This window comes from Saccoglossus kowalevskii, chromosome 6 (assembly GCF_978046115.1).
Source record: "Saccoglossus kowalevskii chromosome 6, keSacKowa6.1, whole genome shotgun sequence".
Classification (NCBI taxonomy): Eukaryota; Metazoa; Hemichordata; class Enteropneusta; family Harrimaniidae; genus Saccoglossus; species Saccoglossus kowalevskii.
In genome coordinates this window covers 24,273,375-24,285,704 of record NC_140646.1, presented here as the reverse complement: position 1 = coordinate 24,285,704, position 12,330 = coordinate 24,273,375, and the positions used below count along the sequence as shown (strand labels likewise).

Below are 12,330 nucleotides of genomic sequence, written 5' to 3'. Positions count from 1 at the left end.
ACAGCAACACCAACACGTCATTTCACTAGAAACAATGCAGTACGATTCGGTTGATTTGGATTCTATTGTGGATTAAGTCGGGCTAGTAATATTGTGGCAGTCTTCCGAACGAACTGATCAGCTTATGTCTATTTAACAAGGTTACAAGGGTTGAGATGGTCTTGACTCAAAAAATATTTTTTTATCTGCTTTAGAGCTAGCAAAATGTAATGAAATCAAAACATTTATGTCGGCAAACCATTAGAACTCTGACGAAATGGTATCAGATTTCTCTTCACTTCTATGTCAATTGGCAGAAAAAAAGCCTTAAAAAAATCCACTACAAAAGAATAATAACAAATAAAATAAATAAAAAAACAAACAACCAAAGATGGTTTGATAAAGATTGCCATTTATTACGTAGTGAACTTAAAATGCATACTAAATTAATTCAGAGATTTCCTAATGACCCTATTGTTAGAGGTAGATTCTTCAAAACACGTAAACAATTTTAAAAAATCCTCAAATACAAAAAAATCAAGACATATTTACATCAGGGAAACGTTCAGCTATGGTGAGTTCATCGAATATATCAAGGAACAAGTTCCTTCGTTACAGTGTTTAGAGTTTCAGATCCAGTACAAAAATGACGAAGGGACCACTGGTTTGCATTGATCAAAATTTAAAGTACACCAGCTTAATGAAATTGAGAGTCTTCAAAGTAAAAATTCAGCATTCTGGAAAAAAATAAGTGAACTCAAGGATGACGCGAATACACAAAAGTCACAGACAGATTGCATAGCATCAGATAAATGGTTGACACACTTCAAAGATCTATTAAATTCTAAACCTGGTAAAAATACAGAAGAACAAGATTATATTATATCAGATCTTAGAAATAGGGAAATTAAGGAACTTGATGCTAGTAAAACTGATTTGGATGGACCAATACAGGAACAAGAAAATAAACAAGCCATCAGATTATTGAAAAACAACAAATCAACTGCAGAAGACCAAATCTATAATGAGATTCTAAAATGCGGTGAACATTACCTCATCAAACCTATTAAAAAAATACTTAACTCTATTTACAATGCAAATATCTTCCCACATGCATGGAGTACAAGTTTAATAATACCCATACATAAAGCAGGATCTAAATTAAATTAAATCCCTCAAACTACAGGGGAATAGCAATCTCCAGCTGCCTTGGCAAACTATTTACAAGTATCTTTAATACAAAGCTAACCACTTTTATTGAGAACAAATTATTATCAAATTATTAAAAGTATGTAACGTAATATAAAATATAAAATATAAAATAGAAATGAAAGATGGACTAACCAATCAATTTAATTCAACACTGGGTGTTAAGCAAGGGTGTAATCTGAGCCCTTCACTCTTTAACATTTTTTTAATGACATAACTAATACCCTGGACCATGAATCATGTGATCCACCAAATTTAAATAACACACCAATCAGCTGTCTAATGTATTCAGATGATATAGTTATTCTTTATAAATCCAAAAGTGGCCTCCAGAATGCCCTTGACAATGTCTCAAAATATACACAGAAATGGAAACTCGCTGTGAACACAGAAAAAACAAAAAGACCAATTCTTATATATGGATGTGAAGTATGGGCTGAAGAAAGTTCATTCAACTCTACTATAGAAGATGTACACCTCAGCTTTTGTCGCTTCATCCTAGGCGTTTCAAAAAACACTCCAAAATTGGGAATTTATAGTGAGTTGGGTAGATATCCTATCGATTCATTCATTAAAAAACAGTTAATAAAATATACAAACCACCTAAACAAAATTCTAAACCCCATTATTAAGGAAGCCTTCCTACTTAAGGTAGCGAGACTATTATTTGTGTTGAAAATTACCATTTTCACATTTATTTATTAATTGATGAAATGCACTATAATCTTTCACCTGATAAAGTCAACGTAACCTAGAATGCCATGTAAGTTGGTTAAAATGTAGATTTTTTGAAGGGAAGCAAGGCAGCTTCAGTAGTGTTTTCCAAAATCAACAACACAGGTTTAATTTGTGTGCCTATAAGTTTCAAAGATTAACTCAAGACGAAGCAATGTTAGGATGTGTTATCAGTAGCTACCTAACACACAATGAGTGTTTCCAAACATTTGAGTGGTTTGTCTCTGTCCCTGTTTATTTCACAGATTAGTCATTTGCATATGAATGTGTCAGACACAAGGTCACACAGCCACTGAAAAAAAACATTGATTTTGGTGTTTTCATCTGTCGATTTGATCGAACTATAGCTATCCCATTCCTTTTATTTTTTGGTTTCCAATAGCCTTACACATTTGGATGCCCCTACACATGTTAAAACGGACCTTGGTGGGAAAACAAATCGCTTGTGCAGATAAACAAGCTTGAAAATCTTTGCTGTGACTTCATCGACGTTTTCTAGGAGTTTATGTTTTTCAAAATACAAGGTCTTTAACAAAAAATAACAAATAACGTATACTTATTGTCGTCGGATTAACACAAAATTTTCACAGCTTTAAGGTGACAATGAGAGGAACTTGAATGTGTCCAGACAAACTATTTCATGGATTATTTACCAATGTGTTGTGGTTTGAGTTGGGGGCAATGCGACTAAAACAGAAATTAAAATTCAGTACACTACTTTTCAAAAGTCATTGCTTGAATAAAACTAACCAGACACATTCAATTTACCAGATTATTGAACAACTAGGAAAAGTGAAAACAAAACTTCTTATCACCAGCATGAATGCGTAATTATTTTTTTTTTACAAAAATAAAGTAATTTTTCACTTTTGATTAAGTAACGCATCGTAGAATGCAGATACGGGCATGGCAAACATGGCAAAGTCTGGCGATTCAAAAGAATATACTTTCCTGGGTCTATTCGTAGTCATTTGGTCACAATTAGAAGATGAAAACAAGTATGCAAATAATAGTCCCGCTACCTTAACAAGACTGTAAAAAGTAAGTGGTACAATGAACTTAACTCAGTACTGAAATCTACAAATACAACACTATCAGATATTGACAATATAGAGCTAAAATCGTCACAAACGTCACGGATATATGATAAAATAAAAAATGTATTTATAAAGCATTGGATTAACTCAATTAATGATGATAACAGACAAAACACTAATACAAAAAACAAACTGAGGACTTACAGTACATTTAAAACAAACTTCATTTTGGAAAACTACTTAATTAAGCTAAAAAAATAAAGAACTGAAAAGTACCCTAACTAAATTCAGACTGAGCAATCACAGTTTAGAAATTGAAAAAGGAAGACACAACAGAATTAAAAGTAGCGACAGAATCTGCAAATTGTGTAATAAAAATGATATTGAAGATGAACATCACTTTCTCATAATATACCCAGTATATAGTAAAGAGAGGGTCATTTTATACAATGAAGCTGAAAAGATTATGCCTGACTTTTCTAATCTCACACCTGAAAATAAATTCATAAAAATAATGTCAAATAATAACTTAACAATTCTTCTGGCACAATATCTGAAATACAGCTTTGTTATTAGACAGCAGCACCTACTTAGTCATTGACTTTTTTTATATCTATTATGTGTTCATTGGTTCTCGTTTTTATATTCAGTTTATAGTTTTTTGTTGGTGCTTCATTTTACTTTATTATATATTTCCGTTACTAACTTCAATTTAGTCTGTTTTTGGTTGTCTTTAAACTATTAGCCATTGTAATTTGATTATTTGTTATCTGTAATTCTGTTGTTGTAACCTTTAACCTCCTTCATTAGGTTGTTATGAGTTAATAAATTGTTGTTGTTGATATTGGCGATCTTTACGTTTATGTTGAACCTTTTCTCTGACTCTCAAAAAAGAATTTGTGTGAAATGTTTCCCCTTTTCGTCTGTCAATTCGATTATCGATGCCTTGGCTAACTATGAGCGCGTCAATGCTGGCAATCACACTGGGTGAAAAAGGCCATTAAAAAAACATGTAAAGACTTATCACCGTCAGGTTTATGTACCTAAATCTTAATATCAATGGTGTTATGACTTTTCAAGGTCATATGTACAATACGTTTCGTTGACGAAAGTTGCTTATAAGATAGCGGGTTGCCATTAGAGCAATGATTGCTCACAATGGACCCATATGGATCTATGGAAATAATTAATATAGTTAAACTTTGCCCGTTGGTGTAGGCACTCACTTTGCCAGAGGTTGTTAAGGGCGCATCGTTGCTGTGCGTTGGTTGCCGTCTGTTTGTGTCAAAATGGCAATGTTCACTGTGTATTGAAAGTCATTGACAAGTAAGTGAACTATAATTTTAATAGTTTCTGAATTGACGGGGTCGGAACAAGTTACCCCGGTTGTTAAATAACAATTCCTGGCCTCGTGTCAACAGTGGTTGATGAAAGCGTTATTTTTGTACACATTATTATACACCTCTAATGCATGCGTTTTCAAAAGGTAGTACATTAGTTTGCTGTTGTCGTGTATTTAGTTAACCATAGACAACCGTGTGGTGGGAGCACGCTTTGGAAACGTGGCATCGTGGTGTCAACAAAGACTACTTGAGCACATGTATATTGTGTTACACTTGTCTGGTATGCGACGATGAAAACTACTGCGTAACTCGTGGTGTAACGGGAGAGGTCTAGCTTCGAAAGCTAGCAAATCTGACGCAGAAGAAGTCACAAAAAACCTGTACACACACACTGCAATGTCGTCGCTCCATTGTTAGTTGTGCATAACAATTATTTGTAATTTTATTCGTTTATTGGAACCAGTAGTGATTACTTGTTTCATATGTAGTAATATTGTTTTGAGCACAGTTCTAGAACAAGTCCTCCAACATTTACAAGGTGGTGTGGATCACGACGTCACTTCCGGTTTACTTCCTGCTTTGCGTGTATAATGGCGGCCTCGAGCAGAGTTTTGTCACGAGAGCATTAAGTCTGTTTATTTGGTGCTACTGTAAAGGTAAACCTTTTCATAATCTTTTTTCGTATACTTTCTGGAAGAATATATAGCTAGCTTCCGCATACCGATGTGAAACTAGTTTAATACTTTCATAATTGTGTTTTTTTGTCAATGGCATTTTCAAAATGTAAATAGCTATTTCACGCGAATGACAGTATTAACCAAATCACCACCGTTCGTTTAATAGCCGTTTACGAAAAAAGTTATTTTATGCATTTCTGTTGTCTTTAGTAAACTTACTGTCCAGAAATGCGAAGGCCCCCCAAAGGCGCCCCTTTTTAATTCGGTGCTTACGCTCATTCTTTGAGGCCTATTGTTGGAGAACATTACAACTTTGACCTGCACACAAAATAAGAGATAGCTCCGACAAATTAATTATAAATGATCATTTTTTTATAGAATCATTTCAAGACCGCGTGAGTTAACATGCCGACGCCTCAAAAACTAAGTAGGTGCTGTTGTCTAATAACAAAGCTGTATTTCAGATATTGTGCCAGAGGAATTATTAAGTTATTATTTGACATTATTTTTATGAATTTATTTTCAGGTGTAAGATTTGTAAAGTCAGGAATAATCTTTTCAGCTTCAGTGTATAAAATTAACCCCTCCTTTACTATATACTGGGCATATTATGAGGAAGTGAGGTTCATCTTCAATATCATTTTTATTACACAATTTGCAGATTCTGTCGCTACTTTTGATTCTGTTGTGCTCATTCTGAATTTAGTTAAAGTACTTTTCAGTTCTTTATTTTTTAGCTTAATTAAGTAGTTTTCCAAAATGAAGGTTGTTTTATGTTTTAAATTTTCCCCAGTTTGTTTTTTGTTTTAGTGTGTTGTCTGTTATCATCATTAATTGAGTTAATCCAATGCTTTATAAATACATTTTTTTATTTTATCATATATCCGTGACATTTGTGACGATTTTAGCTCATTGCTGTCAGTATCTCATAGTGTTGTATTTGTAGATTTCAGTACTGAGTTAGATTTCAGTACTGACAGCATATGTTTGCTCAAGGAATATACATGCCTTCAAGTACAGATATGTTTGCATTACGTTCTGCCTATGGAGAGTGTACCGTGTCAGCACTGTTTTTATCCTCCCGATGAAAAACGAAATGTAGCGTTGGTCAGGAACGTGAAATTAAAAATATTTGGGCGTGCCTTTGTGGCCAGGGTTCGTTAAGCATTTTTTCCTTCTTCAGTAGGTTGTTATGAGTTGATAAACTTGTCGTATTGTCATGATGGCCCGCCCTGAACCGATTGTACTGCTGACGCTGTTCAACATAACAAAGGGTCTTGAATAAATTAATTGCGCAGTACGCCATCTTGCTCAAGTTAGCACCCACTTTCGATGAAACTGTTAAGTTTTGTCAAGGATAAGGATAAAAGGATAAAACACCAAATTGGCAATATTATTGACAATTGTGACTCAATAATAGAAATATGTTGTATATCTTTATATATACACACTATATAGTCTAATCAAATGCAAATACAAGTCTTTTCATCATGGTCTTGTCGGTCAGTTGTCTACTTAGTAATCAGGAGGACCGTTGTTCAATTCCAAGCCATAACTGACTTTTCTCAAAAAGACTGGTTAGTACGAGTTTTAATAACATCACGTCGCCACTGGTTTAATCGGATTTCTCATTCCAATTTGATGCTTTATTATATTACCACTCTGTCGCTCAAAATATTTTTCTTGACAGACACAGTCCATATTTTTCTTCTTAGCGTGCATGACTAGGGTTGCAATTCATACCAGTCAACAAGCGGCACAACAATGACTCTAGAGTTTTTTGTGTGCAGTACCAAGTCAAAGCTAAAAACTGAATATATGAATATCCTTGGACTATAAACTATATGATACAAATTAAAAAACAAAAATTTGGGTAAATAGCAAAAATTAGAAAATTATTTTACTTTAAATGGCGGTAGTCGTTGCGCCACGCATGCACAAGATGTATGGGTCTCATATAAACAAACATGGCGACTTTGAATGTTTTGTTGTACGAACGAGCTTTAATTAGTTTTTTTAGGTGATTGGAAGGTATCGAAGGTATTAGTGCAAGTCGCGCCCAGGTCAAACCTTATATTTGTGATTTCCATTAGAAAAGCGCATTGGATTGTGGGAAAATTAATGTTTATCAACACAAATGTCGCACATGCGCAGGACAACGACCACCGCCCTTTAATTTATGTTTAATATCAAACATACAATTCAGTTCCAATACAAAACTTATCCGAATATAAAACATTTACATAAACTCTAGCACAGATTTGATTAACAATCAGTTGTCATCTATTGTCATGCAGATTATAAGGTTTTACTTTACTCAATTGGAAATTCTCTTAATTGCTCCATTTGTTTCACCTTTCAAATCTGGGATTTGTGCAAAATTCAAAATCTTTAGCGACTTTGCCCACCATAGACTTGTGTCTTGTTCAAACATCACACGTACCGTTGTTTTACATACGACAACTCTAAAATCATGTCATTGACTTTTAAACTTCAAATCTACATCAGTCACGGTTCACAATACGAGATAAGCAGTCCACGAAACAAGGGAGAATTTCAATTATATAATGATATGGAAATCAACAAACATTCGACCATTCGATATTGTTTCAAGAAAGTTATTTTAATGATGAAAGGTGCTGTTATTGTAGCAAAGTAATCATTTCATGGATCAGTAAAATTCTAAAATATCCTATTATTTTTGGTAGTGCAATTATGAAAATCACTATATATTCCCACAAAACAGAAAAAATTAGGAGTCAACACGCAAGAACTGAGTTGTATGGATATATATTACAAAATTAATATTCATTGGTGTAAGAACAATACATCTGAATGATAACAGAGGATAACACACGCAAGAATATTGCTGGACCATAGTTTGATTAGATGCAAAATTGTGCTATTAAAATTTGACCTTGTATTTTTAATATTTGAGGGTGAATACAATTTGATTGATACAACGTACATATTTCAATATTGGAGGAAACGTACACAGAACATCAATATTTAGAAATAAAAACATACAGATTTGCCTACAAAGTGAAAACATAAATCTTACAGCTTTACGTTTTCAATTCCAGCATTAATTGAGTGAAAACCACATGGTTTCCAAAGATAGAACTCTGCACTGGATTTATATAGTATTTATATAGTGCGGGTATTTCAGTACTCATGTGCACAAGTAATCTTCATCAAATTCCATTGTTCACATTGCGATATAAAAAACGTACCTAAAAAGTACCTAAAATTATTCAAATTAAAATGGTGCCTTCAAGAACATAGTTGGGGTGAAATCGAGCCGTTACTTCATAAAAATAATTTTCATTTTCATAATGTATAAATTGGCTGAAAACCACAATGCTGTATACATTTAAATGGCGGTAGTCGTCGCACCGCGCATGTGCGACATTTGTATGTGTTGATAAACATTCATTTTCCAATCCAATGCGCTTTTCTAATAAAATCACGAGTACCAGTTGTGCCCTGGGCGCCACTTGCACTAATTACGCCAGCCACTTTTTCGATACCTTCCAAAAATCATAAAAAAACGCCTAATTAAAGCATGGTAATCTCTCAGTTTGTACGAGATGGTGTGCTCAACAGTAAAAAACGCCGTCTTTGTTTATATGTGACCCATATCTCTCGTGTTGATGCTCGGGCCATATACTCACCAGTCGCCAGACGGGAAAAAGGTAACCCACCATACTATGTTCAAGCAGTAAACCCGAGCCGCAGGCGAGTACATATATTGTCTTCAAGTTAAATGATGGACTTCTTGCACTTTATATATACGCTAAATTACAAACAATAAACTCTTGGAATACGTTCATGATAAACTGTTGTTGGGCGGCAGAACATTGTTTAAAGGAAACACACCACGGCTAAAAAAGGTGTTAACAACTTCAATAGAATAGAGTACGTGACTGATGATACCGCTCCTGTTGTAATAATAATAATAATAATAATAATAATAATAATAATAATAATAATAATAATAATAATAATAATAATAATAATAAAAATAATCTTTATTAAAACTGTATCCCAGAGTGATTGACATCTGTGCCCGTAGACGTGTGTGGCCGGCTGACACAGACTACACATCTAATACTAACAATCTGTTTCAGTCAGAGTTCGAATGCACGTCCATGATAAAATGTTGTTGGGCGGCAGAGCATTGTTTAAAGTAAACACACCACGGCCAAAAAAGGTGTTAACAACTTCAATAGAAGAGAGTACGTGACTGATGATACCGCGCCTGTTGTTGTAATAATAATAATAATAATAATAATAATAATAATAATAATAATAATAATAATCTTTATTAAAACTGTATCCCAGAGTGACTGACATCTGTGCCCGTAGACGTGGGTGGCCGGCTGACACAGACTACACATCTAATACAATCTGTTTCAGTCAGAGTTCGAATGCGCGTCCATGATAAAATGTTGTTGAGCGTGTTAACAACTTCAATAGAAATTGTAAATAAAAAGTATACTAGTAATTTTCTATTATAGTTTATTCAAGTGGGCAAAATATAATGTATAGAGAATCGCTACACTGAAAAGTAAGCAACTGACAGCATGTATAAAAGGGGGCTGTGATTGAATGTTACTTACGCGAGATTGGAACGGGATTTACATAGGCATTGGGTCAGATCCTTGTTGGCTTTCGCAATTACCAAAACTTCAAACATATACCAGTCTAAGAATAAAATAAAATAAATATACAAAAAAAGCCAAAAATAGGATCTTATTTTAATCAGATTGGTGACTGATGATACCGCGCATGTAAGTGATCAATGTTATGAACAATGAATAGTTCACATACTCCTGTATAAGACTGGAGAGCAAAACATACTAGTAGTTCAGTCATTCTGGTTCAGTCTAGCTATCAGTTAACTGCCCAGAATTCTATATCGCATGCTCTCTGAAAATTTGATATTACCAGCAATAATGCCAGCAATTGGATTCTAATCTAATATTCTCATTTTCATTACAGACTTCCAGAAGCTAGTAGGTGGACGTTTATTATACATATAGTGACAATGGCAGCTCGTTTTTGCGATATAACGCCATCTCTGCGAGTGGCGTTATGGGCACATGGCAGGTCGAGATCAACTGCATTTGAATTAGCAATTGCAGGAGAACCTTCAATTAAAGTTTTCTATGAACAATTTGTTATGGCTTATTGTGAAGAGGAGGAAAGAATATGTCACGAGGATTACAGTAGGGGGTCCTCCAATTCCTGGATACAGATACGAAGAAGTGAAAGATAGATTAGAGAAAACGTCGTGTCCAGAAAAGAGTGCCATCTTCATGAAAGATAACGCAGGGTGTCTTGGAGGAAGAAAAAACTATAAATACCTACCCACCGGTTATATTCACACATTCCTTATTCGTGATCCAAAGGCATCCATCATGTCCTCGTACAAGTGTGCTCTAGCGAAATGCAGCCGTATGAGATATGGTGTCCGAGATGTATTAAAATATGTCATTGGGGTTCATCGTTTTGTAGAAAATTACAGATTTTATAAGTACGTCACAAATGAATTAAATCTACCAGCAATAATCGTAGAATCGTATGATTTGATAAGAAATCCAAGAAAAACGTTACACAAATATTGCTTAGCCACGGGTCTTTCATTCAGTGAGAACTTCTTAAATTGGAAACCAGGAAACATACACCATTTTCCTGATCGTATGAAAAATCCACAGTTTGTAGAAATGTATTTCAAAACCGCGATTGAAAGCAGTTGCATTCAGCTTCTAGCTCAATCTCACATAAACGTAGAGTTACCAGAAGAAGTAAAACAGTACATTGACCATGTCATGCCTCTGTATATGGAAATGGCAGACAACAAATTGTAAGTTTCATGGTATTTCGATGTATTTCAGTATTTGCTGCTAAGTGTTTTAACCAATGTAATTTAATCTAATAAATAATGTTAATTAATAATAAAACAATGATGTTATATGTGCCAAGGGACAACCACCACACTGGATTTATAAAAATGATGTTACCTCTATTGCATGTTCTTTTGAATCTGGACGTCAGTTTACCATTCACAAAACTATACTTTCTCTATTGCGATTGTGACCTTTACGACAATCTACATGCTTCTATTTGTAGTGCTGCAATCCATGTGATGTATAATCCGATTACAAGTTTGATTTTTGTTCTGTTAAAGTGTATTTCTAGTTTTACTTAAAATACTTCAGATTTACATGAACATAGAATAAATCATTCTGTCATTGGTTGTTGACAGACAGATTAAACTCTAGCGCCGAATTCAGCAACATGTTTGAAATAATTTAATTTGTAACTTTATATTTCTTTGCATGGCAGTACATGCCTAGTGTCTATAGAGTTATTTAACATTTTTAAACTGTGCAAGTGGGTGTGAAAGAAGTCACAAAACCGGTACATAATCCATGCATAACAATTATTTGTAATTTAATTCGTTTATATGTTTTCAATATTGTTATTATTATCAGAATGTATCTGATTTTTTTGTAATGCTCGTCAGGTGTAGCCATATTATGATTTGGGTTGCTTTACGAAACTGACTGGGATTTGTATTTAGTAACGTTCTTGTTTTGTTTTGTTTTAAAATAGTATTCTGAATATTTGATTACAATTGATTCGTTGAATTTGATTGTATGCAAGCGTACGTTTATGTATGGGGTAGCAGGACGAAAGTACTATAGTATTTCTGACGAAGTCTGGCGACAATTACCACTGATATGTTTAATAGAATGAATATCCATTCTGAGCGTATTCGTCAGCTCAGTATTGAAATTATCCAGGAGATATATATTGCGTCCCCACCGAGTGAAAACACCATTAACACTTATTTCAATGGGAATTTTCACATCATATTAAACATAATTTGAGTTTGAAAAGGACATAATCTAAAACTATATAATCCATGTCTGGCGTGAAAATGCTAAACCCAATTTCATTTCATTAATAAAGATCGAGATCTGCAGTGACGTATTCCATGGCGTCTGTCCAATTGAGGAACTTTATGTCAAAGCTCATGTTGAACAATTATGTGAGGTCGATATACTTCAACAAATATTTTACGATTGCTCATCAAATAGCGACCTAGTACTACACACAGTTGTAATAAAATCACGTCACCACTGGTTCAACCAGATTTTTTATTCGTATTTGATGCTTCATAATTTTACCAGCCTGTCGCTCAGTATATTTTTTCTAAACAGACACAATGCATATTCGGGTAAATAGCAAAAATTAGAAAATAAATTACTCAAATTATTTTACTCAAAGGGCGGTAATCGTCGGCCACGCATACTCGAGATATATGGGTCTCGTATGAGC

At 34.1% G+C, this 12,330-nt stretch overlaps 1 protein-coding gene across 2 annotated transcripts; it reads left to right on the top strand.

The window, feature by feature from the left end:
* The first annotated feature begins 4,887 nt into the window (after positions 1–4,887).
* On the top strand, positions 4,888–11,623 carry LOC144355488 (uncharacterized). Of its 2 annotated transcripts, XM_085500813.1 has the most exons (3): positions 4,888–4,959; positions 5,359–5,407; positions 9,985–11,623. In XM_085500813.1, the coding sequence occupies exon 3, from the start codon at positions 10,152–10,154 to the stop codon at positions 10,851–10,853; it is 702 nt and encodes a 233-aa protein (XP_085356939.1). In that variant the 5' UTR covers positions 4,888–4,959; positions 5,359–5,407; positions 9,985–10,151; the 3' UTR covers positions 10,854–11,623. The 2 variants fall into 2 exon arrangements, with proteins under 2 accessions (XP_085356939.1, XP_085356938.1); XM_085500812.1 differs by lacking the exon at positions 5,359–5,407 and having other exon boundaries at positions 4,893–4,959.
* Positions 11,624–12,330: the final 707 nt, after the last annotated feature.